General features: G+C 52.6%; 4 protein-coding genes across 4 annotated transcripts; 1 reads left to right on the forward strand and 3 right to left on the reverse strand.

Annotated features, from left to right (window-relative positions):
• Positions 1-1,020: 1,020 nt before the first annotated feature.
• Positions 1,021-6,198, forward strand: P153DRAFT_390353 (uncharacterized protein; the record flags this gene model as incomplete). The annotated part of the gene is made up of 6 exons (XM_033670917.1): positions 1,021-1,043; positions 1,092-1,154; positions 1,209-1,630; positions 1,700-1,812; positions 1,925-5,592; positions 5,688-6,198. The coding sequence occupies 6 exons, from the start codon at positions 1,021-1,023 to the stop codon at positions 6,196-6,198; spliced, it is 4,800 nt and encodes a 1,599-aa protein (XP_033519278.1).
• Positions 6,199-7,023: 825 nt separating this feature from the next.
• On the reverse strand, positions 7,024-8,081 carry P153DRAFT_435092 (CheY-like protein; the record flags this gene model as incomplete). The annotated part of the gene is made up of 4 exons (XM_033673127.1): positions 7,749-8,081; positions 7,426-7,643; positions 7,347-7,394; positions 7,024-7,104 (listed from the first exon to the last, which is right to left on the reverse strand). The coding sequence occupies exons 1-4, from the start codon at positions 7,999-8,001 to the stop codon at positions 7,024-7,026; spliced, it is 600 nt and encodes a 199-aa protein (XP_033519279.1). The 5' UTR covers positions 8,002-8,081.
• Positions 8,082-8,351: 270 nt separating this feature from the next.
• On the reverse strand, positions 8,352-9,282 carry P153DRAFT_435093 (uncharacterized protein). Its single transcript, XM_033673128.1, has 2 exons — positions 8,817-9,282; positions 8,352-8,755 (listed from the first exon to the last, which is right to left on the reverse strand). Exons 1-2 carry the CDS (start codon positions 9,097-9,099, stop codon positions 8,484-8,486), a joined length of 555 nt encoding a protein of 184 aa, XP_033519280.1. The 5' UTR covers positions 9,100-9,282; the 3' UTR covers positions 8,352-8,483.
• A 2,288-nt stretch (positions 9,283-11,570) lies between these two features.
• Positions 11,571-14,098, reverse strand: P153DRAFT_350253 (uncharacterized protein). Its single transcript, XM_033666280.1, has 2 exons — positions 13,202-14,098; positions 11,571-13,072 (listed from the first exon to the last, which is right to left on the reverse strand). Exons 1-2 carry the CDS (start codon positions 13,857-13,859, stop codon positions 11,943-11,945), a joined length of 1,788 nt encoding a protein of 595 aa, XP_033519281.1. The 5' UTR covers positions 13,860-14,098; the 3' UTR covers positions 11,571-11,942.
• Between the last annotated feature and the right edge of the window lie 416 nt (positions 14,099-14,514).

A 14,514-nucleotide genomic window follows, 5' to 3' on the forward strand; every position in this document is an offset into this window, starting at 1 on the left:
GTGTGGGGAACCCGGCACTTTGTCGGTGGGTGAGGTAATGGTGAGCTGACTTGGTGCCCACTCTGCCGTCACCAGGGAAGAGCTTCAGCGTGTCGCGCCGGGTGGAGGGTGGAGGGCTGAAGCAAGATCGGTGACTAAACGAGCAACACCACCACAACGCCATACCAATGCAACCCAAGAGACGAGCTGTAGCTGTCAATGCTCTTGCACGTGTGATTCTAGAAATTGCGTTACTCGGCGTATTAAAGCCTGTATTGACCATCACGCTGTCAAGCTGTTTCCGGCCTCCAGCTTGACGCGCGAGATCGATCTCAACGCGCATACGAGTGTGCGACACATGGGCACACCAATTGACTTTACCCACTCTCTCGGTTGAGCGTTGAAGCCAGAGGTAAGCCGCGTCCTTTTCGTCGCAAGACTGTAACAGAACTTCACAAACAAATGCTACAAGCAAGGCATGCAAGGTGCAAACCTATGGTACTTAAGACGCATAAGTTTTACACAAACCCTACATCTACTTGTCGAGTTACTGCAGGATGTCGCTGGAGCTTGACTGGCTTCTACATCGAACTGAGCTAATCCAAACGTCCAAGCAAAGCCCCGCGCGGGGCCTTTGTCCACCATGATAGGTGCAAGGATGACGGAGATCCCGCGGGAAGACCAGTTCACTTTATGCCAACACGAGATGAACGAACCCCAACGGGTATCTATGCGGGTGTGCAACTGATCATGTGTACATATCTGGTACGCCTCTCTAATGAACCAGTCCTGGTCTTCTAATGCCATGGCAGTATCGTGAGGAGGTGCATCTTAGCTCCCAAGACAGTGCGTCATTGGCGCCGCATCTTAGCTACAAACACCACACGATGATGCTATGCTACATGAGAGCCCTGCCCTGCTTTCTGCTTTCTGCCATCCCTTTTGAGTCGGCCTTGTGATACTTTTTCGAACATCCCACCCTCATCCTTCGTTCCAGTTCCGCGGGCAAATTGCGGGGTCAACACGTAAACGCACACCACCATGGAGAAGATCAAGAGCGTGCTGTAAGTAATATGGGCATCGACTGACACTCAATGCTAAAACGATAACAGTTCTGGTCACAAGAAGACGGACGATTCGGCGCACCAACGCACCGAATCATCCACTTCGCAAAAGTACGGAGACCCACCCCTCACCACCTGCCAAGCACATGCTGATGACGAGTGCAGCCAACACCCAATTCACGATCAAATGGTGAACCGCGAGGGCGCGCAACCTACAGCACACGGAGCGCAAGGACTCAGCAACGTGGGCGGCGGACAACATTTTGGCACCGACGGTCCCATTGGAAGTGCTTACACCCCAAACACTTCCAGTACGCAGCAGAGCTATCCCAGCTCTTCCACATCGTCAGGTCCAACAGCCAACCTACACTCCAACGTACGCCCACAAGCCCCGCAAAGTGCAGTCAGCGAGGCGAGCATCAAGTCGGGCGTTATTGGGTTTGGACCAAGCGGAAAGCAGGGCCATGCTGCGCTTCCTCACGACAACTCCGCAGAGAACAATCTGAACCGTGATCAGATCCTAGGAAGCGGAAATGCAGGTGGTGTGACGGGCGAGCAGAGCAGCATGCAGCCAACTACTCTACCTCGTACGTAGTCCTTTATTTTGAATCAATGTTCTCACATGCACATCGAATAGTTTCTGACGTGCGCTCTAGACCCTGGTTCAGCTAGCCGTGGACAGCAAGACACTGGTCTCAGCGGTACTGCTACCGACCGATCGTTCCCTCTTTCAGGCGGTGTAGCTACGCATGGAAATCAGCCAGCCACTGTAAGTACAGCCAACACTTGACTGCAGTCTGTGATTCAATGTCGGACAACGCAGCTCGTCCTGCAGCACAACGTACCAAATGCGAGGCTACCCGCGCTAACATCAAGCCTAGACTCAGTCCATTGCGCATGACCCTACGCGTCGTGAGCAGGATGGCAGTGTACTCGGAGGTCCCCGTTCAGCTGAGAGTGAACTTCCAATCACAGAGCAAGATCGCACTGGTCTCTTAGCCGGCGTTCGGCCCTTCAACAATCGAACAGACACAAGCCCTCACATCCCAGGCGAGTTTCCAGACCCAACTCCTGCAGAAAACCCGTCTAAGACTTTCTTCGACCAAGGCCACCCAGATACTACCACAACAACCAATGCACCAACAACTCAGCACGAGTTGCGCCACACAGGAAGCCTCGACCAACCACGACAAAAGTCTGGGGATTTTACTCCAGATCAACCTCGTCACCACGGTCGAGATGCCGCTATTGCTGGTGGTGTCGGCGCTGCAGGCTTAGGCGCCTATGCAGGCTCCCAGAAGAATGACTCTGGCAGCGGAAGTCCTTACGGAGTGAGCAGCCCGTACAGCTCAACGAAAGTTGATCCTCGTGTATACGGCAGGTCGCCGCCACCGCAAGAGCAAAAGAGATTCGAGCCTTTGACTAGGACTGAGCCTCCTGTCAGTCGTGAGGAGCCAAAGCATCACTATGGACGTGATGCTACGGCCCTTGGAACTGGTGCTATTGCCTCTGGTGCTCCGCACTCTACAAGCCAGCGTGATTATGCGCCTGATGCTCGTCGTACTGCTCCCGCGTCAACTGTTCCTACAACCCAGCAGTCCTCAAAGGCTGCCGATACCTTCTATGGTACTCCATCTGCCCCTGCCCCTCGTGTTGATAACACGCACACACCATCTTCTGCAGCGCCTTCGTCGTCTGTACCATTCAGCTCTCAGCCCAAGGATGAGTCGCAACATCATTACGGACGTGATGCTGCGTTGGGTGGGGCTGGCCTTGCCACCGCCGGCGGACTTCATCATGCAAGCCAGCGCGATGAAAGGGCTGATACTGGACCAGCTTCTAGTACCATCGGTCACCACCAGAGCAATGTCGCCAACGTTTTGGATCCTAGAGTCCAACCCGATCCAAGCAAACAGGTTCACCATAACGTTGGATCCACGCAAGAGGACCCCGCTTCAAAGACGATCGGTCCACACTCGAGCAACATTGCGAATATTCTCGACCCGCGTGTTAAGCCTGATCCGGCAAAGCAGAAAGGTCACACTACGTCCGGACCACATCAATCAGACACACTGAACCGCCTGGATCCCAAGGTTGATGAAAAGACTGGCGTCCCTGACCAACACCATCTCGGTCGTGACGCCGCACTCGTTGGTGGTGCAGGCGCTGCTGGATTTGGTGGGCACGAAGCTGCCAAAGCATATGGCGACCATCGCAGCACTCAGCCCGAAGCCTCCATGTTGGACCAACGCTACGATCCTACGGCTACTGGCGCTCACGCTTCGAACCCCAATCCAACATACTCCGATAACAGTATTGAGCCACACAGTCATACTCATGGACACCATGAGCCACACAGTCATGACCATGACCACAGCAGCCGAAACGCTGCCCTCGGTGCTGGTGCAGGTGCAGCAGCCCTTGGCGGAGCAGCCTTCACAGGCACAACCCACTATGACTCGACCCAAAAGCTCCCAGCAACCGAGAACCCAGTTTCTCTCGTATCTTCAGCTGCTCCGGTGCCAATCACAAACTACGAACCATGGCAGCCGATGCAGACTGAGTGGCCGGCTTCCCACTCAGCTCGTGAACCGGTGACTTCTGGTATCCACCCAACTGAAGAATCCGGTGCACACCATACGCATACTCCAATCTTTGGTTCTTCAACTCACCCAACACATGATACAACTTCACATACTTCGCATGGTTCAGTTATACCTGCGACTCAGGATCGTCATGGTCATGATGCTGTTGAGGATCCGGAGAACAGGAGTCATGGAAAGCGTGATGCTGCTCTCCTAGGTACTGCTGGCGCTGCAGCTCTTGCTGGCACCGGACATGCCCACGGACACCATTCAACTGATTCGCCGGCGTATGATACACAGAACCCAACCACCACCTCAGCTTATCCAACGCATGGAACGACAACTGACCCAACACGAGGAACGGATGCCTATCCGATGCAGGGAACCACGTCTCATGCTTCTCACGTTCCAAGTGTTCCCATGGACCAACAACGCTATGATCCCACTAGAGCTTCGGATGACAAGAGCCACAATACACGTGATGCCGCCCTCTTAGGTACTGCTGGCGCGGCAACTCTCGCCGGCGCAGGACATTCCCATGGGCATCATTCAACGTACGATTCGCCTGCGTATGATACACAAAATCCGGCAACCGCAGCCTACCCAACCCAAGGAACCACGTCGCACGCATCTCAAGTCCCGGGTGTTCCTGTGAATCAGCAACGCCATGATAACGTCAGAGATCTAGACGATGGGAATCATGATAAACGTAATGCCGCTCTTTTGGGCACCGCCGGTGCTGCGACGCTTGCTGGTGTAGGACATTCGCACAACCAACCAACGCACGATTCGACTGCGTACAATACGCAAACTCCAGCTGGTAGCTCGGCCTATCCAACGCAAGGCACGACATCGCATATTCCCCAGACTTCGGCTGCTCCTGTTACTCAGCATCGATACGAGGGCGTAGACCACCCCGAGGACGGAAGCCACGATAAGCGAAACGCAGCACTGTTAGGTACCGCTGGCGCTGCAGGTCTCGCGGGAGCGGGCTACGCGCATCATCACAATACGCCCCAGTCAACGCAAGATCCGACGGCGTACAACACGCAAGTCCCCGGCACCACTGCGGTTCATCCCTCCCACTCTTCAATGCCGTACAACACGCAGGTTCCAACTGGTAGCACAACCCAACAGCGTTATGATCCCGTTGGAGATTCAGACAAGCACTCCCACGACATGCGCAACGCTGCACTTTTGGGTACGGCAGGCGTCGCTGGAGCTGGCTACGCACATCATAATAAGAATCAGCCAACGCAAGATCCGACAGTGTACAACGCTCAAATGCCAGGCACCACTGCCGGTCATCCAACTTCAACTGGGTACAATACACAAGCTCCAGCCACCACTACAACCCATCCACGTCACGGTACCGTTGAGGATCCAACGGAGAAGGACCACAGCATGCGCAATGCCGCTCTTCTCGGTACCGCCGGAGCAACTGCTGCGGGAGCAGGCTATGCCCACAACCAAAAGCAGGACGAGCAGGACCTGTTCGAAACTCAGAAGCGCCTAGCAAAGATGGAGAAGAAGCATGAGATTGAGCAATCCAAGCTCGAAAAGACCAACCCCGTGCTTGAGGAGAAAGAAAAGAAACACGGTATCCTAGGCTTCTTGCATCGTGACAAGTCCAAGAAGGAGAAGTCTTCGCCGAGTGCAGAGAGCACGCCCCGTGCCTCAAGGGACTACTCACGTGAGAGCCCAAGGGCTTCGAGAGACTTCACGCGTGAAAGCCCCAGACATTCGAAAGAGTATCCGGATCCGAGGACCACGGCGGCAGCGTACGAGGCTCTGCCCATTGACGCATCGGGAAGGAACAAACTGCACAAGGACCCACCGCAAGGGCATCCGGCGCGGGACGCGCTCGAGCATCCTGAGGCATTTGCCGTGGGCGGCCTGGGAAATAGGGAGCGTATTGGTGTTGACGGGCCAATTGGACACCCGAATATGATCTCTGGGGATCGGTAAGTTTCAATTTTTTTGACTTTTCCTTCCAAACCTTTATCTCACTATGGCTGTCTCCTCTCTTATCCTCGAACAAACGACTAACCTCTCCCAGCGAGACGGAACGCAACACCTACGGTGCACACCCCATCTCCGACCTAGACAAGGACAGGATTGTCATTGAGCCGCACACGGGTTTGCCAATGAACGTTGGCCGCTACGGCGATGGCCACGGAGGAACGGATGGAAATGCCACCATTCCAGGTGCTCATGTACACGATCCTGTACATACCGGAGCGGTTGGAAGCACCATGATTCCAGGAACCCATGCACACGACAACACGCACACAGGAATGGTCGGAAGTACCGCACTTCCTGGCACTCATGCACACGACCGTGCGCACACTGGAATGGTTGGCAATACCACCATCCCTGGATCTCACGCACAAGACTACGGACATACGGGAACTGTCGGAGGTTCCGCTATTCCGGGAACTCAAGGACACGGCTATGCGCAGTCGGGAGCGGTTGGAAACACCGCCATCCCGGGAGTTCATACACGTGACCATGCACACACAGGAACCACGGGTCTGACAGGAGAGAGGAGGACAGACGCACCGTATTAGACGGTTGATAGGAGTGTGTTCAGAATGGCTAGGCGGGGAGGATTGAGAGTAGCATGAAGTTTTCGTATATGATTAATGAAAGAATATTATCAACTCAGTGCGCCGTTGCTAAAGAGGAGACTTGGTTGTGCTGTCATTGTCGAATTCGAAATGTGTGTATGTGTACTTTTCTCATACCTATCGCTTCTGCAGGGTATATAGGCGTCGTTTGGCTAACTCTATACCGCCACACAGCACTACTTATCTTGGATTGTGTGTTTCATCCCATACGTAAGCTATTCTTAGAAATTCCAAAGTGAAAGCCAAAGAGCCGCTACCACGAACAAAACAATCCTTTGAAATTGTGCTGGTTTACGGCCAAGAGGATAGACAGGGGAGTCTGGCGTGCAAGAGGCCTACCGGTAGGAGGATGGTCAGAGTTCCCAGTGTGCTTGGCTGTGTTTGGGTCTGAGGGTTAGGGTGGGTGGATTCAGCTTTGATAAGTGTCGTGGGTTATGCTGGGCGTGTTTTCTTTGGGGAACGTAATGCAGTATCTCGTACCTGAATGCTTTAGTAATTTCATCGATCTCGGAAGGCGCAGTTTGTGTATTGAGTTGAAAAGTACATGGCATGTCCAGTCACTCATCGATCGTCTGAGACCTCGATCTCACTACGGTTACGCCTTACTAATACAACCTATAAATCAGGTGGGGTCGTGATTGTAAAGTGAAAGACATAAGCATCAGGCTAGCCTTAGCCAACGCGAAGGCTATATAAGAAACTTTTTCCCGCTGGTCATTTCTGTTCTATACCTTCGCAACGCTCACAACCTCACGAGAACATACATCACCATATCCTCCTCGACCGATACACCAGTTTTGCAGGAGAATCAGCAGCAACACCAGCAACAGCACTCTTCACTCTCACCTACACAACCAAAGCAAGCCACCTTCTCACAAGACGCTTCACCATTAAGCAGGCATCTTGGGGGGAGAAGAGGGGTTGAGAGGGTCTGTAGACGAGTGGTGCTATCAAATTAGATCAAAGATATATGATATGAACTCAACGAGATAGGGAGGGGGAAAACTCCATCATAAATCCAATTTGTCGTACAACGTGCCATTTAGTCTCAGTAAACTACCAGAATGGTCAATAAACTGATCTCTTACCCTAATCCAGAAGATATTTGCTGTGGTCAGTTCTAATACGAATGGCACCTGTTTACCCAGTAACATCTCTTCTTCTTACTGCTTCAAACATCCCCTTAACTTTGGGGAAAAAGATAGGCGCCGTAAGGACATCATCTGCACCAGCTGCAAGAGCCCCATCCGCATTGACCTGGTCCATTGCGATTATATAGGCACGCTTCGTCTGATCGGAAACTGATCCAGTCGAGTGTCGTTCTTGTTCTATGCGGCGGATCTCGCGTATAGCGGTGATCCCGTCCATGATAGGTAACGTGAGATCTATTTCGTGGTCAACGCACGGGTCTTCATGTTAAGGCTCGATGAGCCCTGGAGATACCAATACGATATAGGTCAAAGACAATTTATATCCTGGCTAAAACGTACCCATGAATATAACGTCGAATCCTTCGGGATCTGCCTTCACCGCCTCGACTGCTGAGGCGCCATCCATCGCCCTTTGGACAACGAGATGACCACACTTGGTTACAAAAGCACCAAATACCCTTTGATTTATCATGTTGTCCTCAGCAAGGAGAATACGGAGCTTTGGTTGGTCCATATTCGAGCCATCACTTCGGGAGCCAGTAGCGGAGTTTTTAGAGTGTGCTGGGAGAGCCGTCTCATCCGTTGGGTTCATAATCTTGTGTAGGTTGTCTCGGTTCCGGTACAAGAACGGTTTGGTGACGGGAATCGAGGATAGGACGAGTAGTAGGTGCGTACTTATCAGGGAATAGTAATTAGGCTGCAGTGTGTCACTGATCAACGTTTGCGGGGCATGCGAGGCTAAGACGGATTAGTCGCGGGCATGTAAGATCCTGCCTATTATGGAACATTTACATGATATCCTGTTAGCTTTTGTTAGAAACGTACAGGTTTATTAGCGTACTTTGTCTTTACGTGGTAGCAATGGTAGTTCAAGATCAGGCACACACATCTTCATTTCATGCTCACTCGGGTATGATATAAATTGACTATATATCCGAGCGACTGTGCTATGTTTTATAGATAGTAAAGCCCGTCCAATGTATGAGGTTCTCCAAACAATCTGTAGTTGAATTCTGCTCCGAACCCCAACCACCAAACTCCAACTCTCTGCACCTCCCAAAACATTGAATCAGTTCAGCAACGATTGGCTGGCGAACTCGTAGAAGCACCGCAGAAATCCAAACCGTTTTGGTAACGCATATATCCCAGAATCAAGGCATTGTTTGCGTCTCCACGCTCCGTGGTTCCAGCAATGTACCATCCGCATGATCCTGTGATTGCCGACGCCGCATCAGTAAAGGTTTGAGGGAGCAAAAGCCAGTCGGTTTGACTGCGGTTGCACGCGAAAGCAACAACGCTTCCACGAATGGAGTAGAAAGACTTTCCTCCATTGATAAGAGAAGGTCCTGCAAAGTTAGGAGATGCAGTTAGCATAACATCAAATGTGATTGGGTTGGGAATACTTACGGAACTGGCTCTTAAGGTCTGCTACGGCGGCATCGCAGTCACCGTGGTTGAGAGTGAATCCGCAACCGCACCACATACGGCCGTTTTGACGACGTTCGAGGGGGCTCGCTTCGCTGACAGGGGTAACTTCAGTCTCGGAGTAGTCAGCGAGTTTGGTGTGGACTTCGGTGCCGTCGTCGAGAGTCGAGACTTCATAGAGGCCTTGAGTGGTACCGGTTGGAATAACCAAGGCTTGAGTCAAAGCACAGAGGCTCAAGGCGGCGGCAATGCTGAAGAAACGCATTGTGGAGAAGAGAGTGGGTAGTTTGAAGATAGGTCTTTGGAACTTGCTTGTGAATGCTGTTGAGGATGTCCGAAAAGTGAGGGAACTCTACAGCATTATATAGAAAGCTCACCAAGGCGTTAGCCTGGAAAGAGAGAAATGGGTGGCCTACTTCTAGGGTTGTCACGCTGGTCTGGTGTATAGACTGACTTGCAGAAGGCCTGATACTCGGAATCTAGTCCACTTCACTTTGTCCTCGGATCAATTCGGTAATGCACGAACTCAACTATTTCAACGTCACCTCACTGCGTTGCTCTTTTGTCAACACTTGCTTCGAGAAGGGAAATATGTGCGTCTGACAGACATTAAAAGGTATTCTTTCGGGATGTTGCCCTCAAATGGGAGTGGGTCAAACCATCGAGCCCCATTTGACAACTGTCAGACTCGAGGTAGGTATTGTCAAGCCGGCGTCTCTGGTTTGGTTGACTACAATGATGTTCCAATCTTGCCAGGGCCGATGGTTATCCGGCTCGTGAAATTGAGATATTGAATTTGCACACCGTTGGCACTCCTGGAAACTCTTCACTCGTCGGTGGGATCATCAAAGTCCACGGCAGATCAACGAAACTTCCGAGAAAACCACAACACGTCGGTCATTGGGTATAACCAACGGGTACGCGGCCTGGGCCGCAGCTGCCTGGATACCAAGCCTGTAACAGTAAGATCTTAGAGCATCCTTCATGTAGTTGGAATGAAATGCCAAATGCAACATTGGGCCTTACAGAAATATCACCCGATGTTTAGCGTTCAATCTGCCGCTAACCCTGCCTTTGTTGGTCTTGCATGTTGCATAACGTTGAAGGAGCAAGAACATGCACAGCGAAATTTCTGTCAAGGCGAAGCGAATGTAAGCTAAGCTTTTGAGCTTCTCGGCCGCAAAAGCTTGTTCAGTCCGGCCTTAGCTAGCAGGGTTAAAGCTGAAGCGAGAAAAGACATAGAGTAGCCAAAAGTACAGTAAAACCAACTTACCACACATTCGAAGTTCACGCCCGCGCATACTGAGTCCAAGTGACATCTGACATGAGCGCACCAACCGACGTAAGCAAACTTTCTATGCACACCCCTTGCCTATATCGAAGTTTCGCTCTTGCAGGTGGTGGCCTCGTCCTAGTGGTACAAGATGTTGTCTCTCATGATGCGAGCGAATTCGGATGTAAGTCCGCAGAAGTGCATAATTTACTCCTTCGCCTAAGCAGTGTCGGCGCTTACATGTTTATACCCACCTTTGCACATCGAGGTTCTTGTACAATTTCATTCAGTTATGTAACATCGCTGGGCAAATTTCAATATATATGAAGGAGCGAAACTCAGACCTCTTATCTCGAAGACGATATCGTCTTGCCATCATAGATGAAAACGAGAAGTTACCTATACATATTCATCTTCATCTCCGTGACTTGTCAGACTCAGGCTTATATCCGGTAAACCATATTATGCATCATGAGAGAAGGATCATGTACAGTGAGGAACAAGGCGGAAGCTGCGGCTTCGAGTATGATTATTTTCCGTGGTCTGTGCCAGTGCCAGCCCTATAAACCAATAAGCACAAATAGCGTTATGGGGACCACGGCGGCCCACAGTGGATTATAGTGGGCTACCTTGACGTTCCTTCCGCATATGCATTACCTGGTCAAAACCAGCCGAGCTAGGCCAGATATAGCAGGAGCGTTTGATCGATGTGGAACGATGGGTACTGAACTGCCGGACAACTTTGATCTGGCAATGTGTCTCGATATGGTTAGACATTGTACCGACAAGGAGAGTTTAATAGCCTTTCTTACCAGAAAAGAAGTCGTTGTCCGCCGTCGTCTTTATTTCCGTGAACCCTGCCTTGACGACAGCAGCACGAGATTGCAAAAAAATATAGCACACTCCCATGAAGGAGAAAAGGTCTGAAATCGCGTGGTGTTGGCAAGATTGCAAAAACACTGTCGCGTAGGACATAAACATCTACTAGCTGAGCAGCTAGATATCGATCGGTTGAGATTTTGCTGCTCGATAAAAACTAATATTTTCTTTTAAAAGACAATTGAATATAAGAATGTAACGACATCGCATATTGCTAAAAAGAATATCCCATTAACAACTTCTTAACAAAACAGTAAGCCGGTCAAAACCACCAAAAAAGTCGACTAAGTCACAACAATTCAATCTCTCATCACTCAACCACACCATTTCTAAAAGAATCCACCATTCCGTTATGGCAGTACAACTCTTCACAAGACAGCTTTTAATTCCGCTCCATCCAACTGGCAGAGCATGCCTCTCTACCTGCCCCATCAAGTCTAGCCACGACCCATTTCCCGGGTCGTAGAAAAAACCTGGGTTCTGCAATAGCCCGAGAGCCAATCAGTGCGGGGTTTTTGCTCCGATGAATGTCGACATAGCGCGTACTGGGGACGGTTGATAACTGCGTTGCGGGAAGATGGTGAAGGCGATGTGAATATTGGTGATATATATATATATGTGTATCTGCACTGCTTTCATGAAAAGACCTAGCGACATGACAGGACAAATAGCATAAAAGTCGATTTGGATTCGGATTTGGATTTGGATAGAATAAAATATAATTTTTGATGCGTGCCCCAGCACAAGAAACTCTCAACCTGTTGCCTCATGGTAAAAGTTTTAAAAGAAGAAGGAGAAGGAGAATATAAAAGGAACAAGTCGCAAGAAGAAGGAAAATGGTATCATCGAAAATACTCCCGTAACAAAAGGAGAGAGAGAGCAGTAGCACCGCCCACCCACCCGCTAAACCATCAATATACCCTCCCTTACACACACGCACACAGAAAACTAATCCATCAAGCAACCATGGCCTGATACTCCCCGGCTTTCCCCTCACTCCCATTCAGCCTCGCATTCGCATGCGCAAGGCTCGACTGCGCGGCTTCCTGTAGCTGCGCTTCTACGTGTCTTTCCCTCTCGCGATCAGGGGGCGAGTTGCGCGTGGATGGTAATCGGGAGTCGTAGGGGAGACCATGTGGGAGGTGGTATGACGGGGGTTGAGGTGTGAGACGTCCATTCGCACTGGCATGGCCTCCATTCACGACCTGCAAGCCCGGGAGTGTGGGGCTCATCATGGCGGGACTCGCTGTGCTGGCGCGGTCTCCCTCGTGGTCACTTGTCTCGCTGTGTCCGCCGCTGTTGGATCCCATGGGGTGTGCGTATCCGCCTCGCAGTTCTGGCTCGCGGACGTCTTTCCACGAGCACTTTGCGTGCTTCTTTGTGCAGCCCATGCACGCAGTCAGGTTCTTGAGGCAGTCCATGTGCAGTCTGCGACACCGATCGCAAGGGGGAAGAATGCGCTCCCCTTTTGCGAGCGACTCCATGCGGTGCACCATTTCCGCCTTGAAGGGGCCACCGTCGTCTTTCTCTTGAGAGTGCGTGGCGCGTTGGCTGGCGGCAGGAAGGAGGTTGGATGGTGTGTTCGGGATCGGGACGGGCGAGTTCATGAGAGATTGGAGCTCCGACTCGTTGAGTTGGGTTGGTCGGGGAGGGGGCTGTGATGGTGCTTCAACAGGCTTTGGTGGAGCTCGCGACACATTTGTCATGGGGGTCGATGGGTGTGAGATGGTGTGAGCTCCTACGGATGGCCGTCTAGCGTCTGTTGGGCCGTTTGGGGGCTGAGATGAAGGGCGACGTTCGTTGAGGGTGTGGAATTTGTTCAGCAGATCGTGGCGCGTTGTGGAGGATGTGCCGTTCCCGTTTGATTCCTGACGAGAGCGGGCATTGACTGCTATGAAACCACTAGGCGAGGTTTGCGACGCTTGGTTCACAGGAGGGAGGCTTGAGCTGCCGCCGTTCATGAGGGCGACATTGGAGGGGCTCGAGGGGCGGATGGGTGGGGCGGGGGTCGCGGTCGCTCTTCGGTCAAGGATGGCCTGTTTACGGCCCTTGAGTCTGTGATTAAGCTGGCGAGTGCGGGCAGCAACTGTGTGATGTTAGTTGTCTGAAGGACTGGCGTGCGCAAATGACGTATGGTGAGAATGGACCACAGATTCAGCTCATCTTGGAAACGAGCATGTACAAGTGCAGGAAAGTTGGACATGCATAAACTCACCTTGATCAGCCAGTTGGCAGATCTGACCCAGATTCTTCTCCAGTATTTCAATCGTGCCCAGCTCTTTCTCCTCGTCCTCGATGATGGGCTGCGGCGGGATCATCTTCTGCGGAATGCCCGACGAGATGAGTACGTAGTCCTCCTCTGAGATCTGGACGCGACATTGCTTCGTGTAGAACTGGCAAACGCGCACGCCCTCGCTCATCTGCCCAAGCTGGAACTGTTCAGACTTGTTGCGCGCAAACTCGACGACGTCCAGCCAAGTCACCGTCGTCCCATCCTTGCCATGGCTCTTCAGCACGCGTGGAGGCCCGTCAAACAGGCGCTCGAAGCGCTTGATCAGGATGGGTCCCAGCGGCCGGGCGCCCAGGTTGCAGGCCATGCTCTCATGGCGGTCGAGCACACCCTGGTAGTCACCCAGCAGCGACAGGATGTTGGGCAGCGTGTCATCGTTGGTAATAAGCGGGAGATCCTCGTCGAGATGGCGGGCAAGATAGTTGATCTGCAGGTGGTTGTGCGTCTTGGCGGACTTTGGCAGTGGCGCAGAGGCCGAGTGCAGCTCATGCGTCGACGGACTCCGCTTGCGCTTGAGCTCGCTGGGCGCGGGCGGCGCGTGGTGCTGCGGATTCATCGTGGGCTCGCTCGCCGTCTGGGGCATGTCCAGGCCGCACGCAGGGCAGTCGGGGCGGTGTTAGGGCAGTGTCGAGACGCTCGCAGCGGGCGCCCGGAGGAAGCAAGTGAGAAGGGTGGAGCTGAGGCAGCGGAAACGCTAGCAGGCAGGCCAGGGCGCACTAAGCATCAACGCACCATATCGCAGAGGACATCAGCAAGGACGGGTCGCAGGAGAAGAGAGCGAGCAGAGGGAGCAGAGGATCGCGACGATGGCGGAGGACACACGGCGGAGAGCAGCAGCGGGTGGGGAGAACAGCCACAGACGACGACAGGAGCCGCTGCTGACAGGATGCAGAGGCACCCGGAAATAACGCCTCGCTGCGAGGGCGGAGTCCGCAGCCAGTCAGCGCCCGCGACGCTCGAGATATCGCGGGTCTAGGCTAGACCAGCCCTGATAGGAGTCTCGCGTTCCGGCGTGAGCCAGACGCCGCACCCCCGAGACGAGCAGCGAGGCGTGTCAGGAGCAGCTCCGCGGGCCACGTAGCTACGTAAATGTTCCGTCTTGCCTCACGGCACATAGGCACGGCGGAAAACGCGCGACCATGGCCAGTGCGAGGGATGACGACGGCCGTCGCGAAAATGCCGCAGTGCATCCGTCTTCGGCACCAACGCCCACTGGCCGTCTAAGCGGAGAGCCTGGA

Source organism: Dothidotthia symphoricarpi (assembly GCF_010015815.1).
Source record: "Dothidotthia symphoricarpi CBS 119687 unplaced genomic scaffold P153scaffold_22, whole genome shotgun sequence".
Lineage (NCBI taxonomy): Eukaryota > Fungi > Ascomycota > Dothideomycetes > Pleosporales > Dothidotthiaceae > Dothidotthia > Dothidotthia symphoricarpi.

What these genes read in the sequence shown, in the direction of transcription:
- P153DRAFT_350253 (XM_033666280.1), bottom strand. Translation starts at nt 13,859, where the DNA reads ATGCCCCAGACGGCGAGCGAGCCCACGATGAATCCGCAGCACCACGCG. An exon ending in CTGCCAACTGGCTGATCAAG is followed by an intron (nt 13,073 to 13,201) that starts GTGAGTTTATGC and finishes AACATCACACAG; the next exon opens with TTGCTGCCCGCACTCGCCAG.
- P153DRAFT_435093 (XM_033673128.1), bottom strand. Translation starts at nt 9,099, where the DNA reads ATGCGTTTCTTCAGCATTGCCGCCGCCTTGAGCCTCTGTGCTTTGACT. An exon ending in AGACCTTAAGAGCCAGTTCC is followed by an intron (nt 8,756 to 8,816) that starts GTAAGTATTCCC and finishes CTAACTTTGCAG; the next exon opens with GACCTTCTCTTATCAATGGA.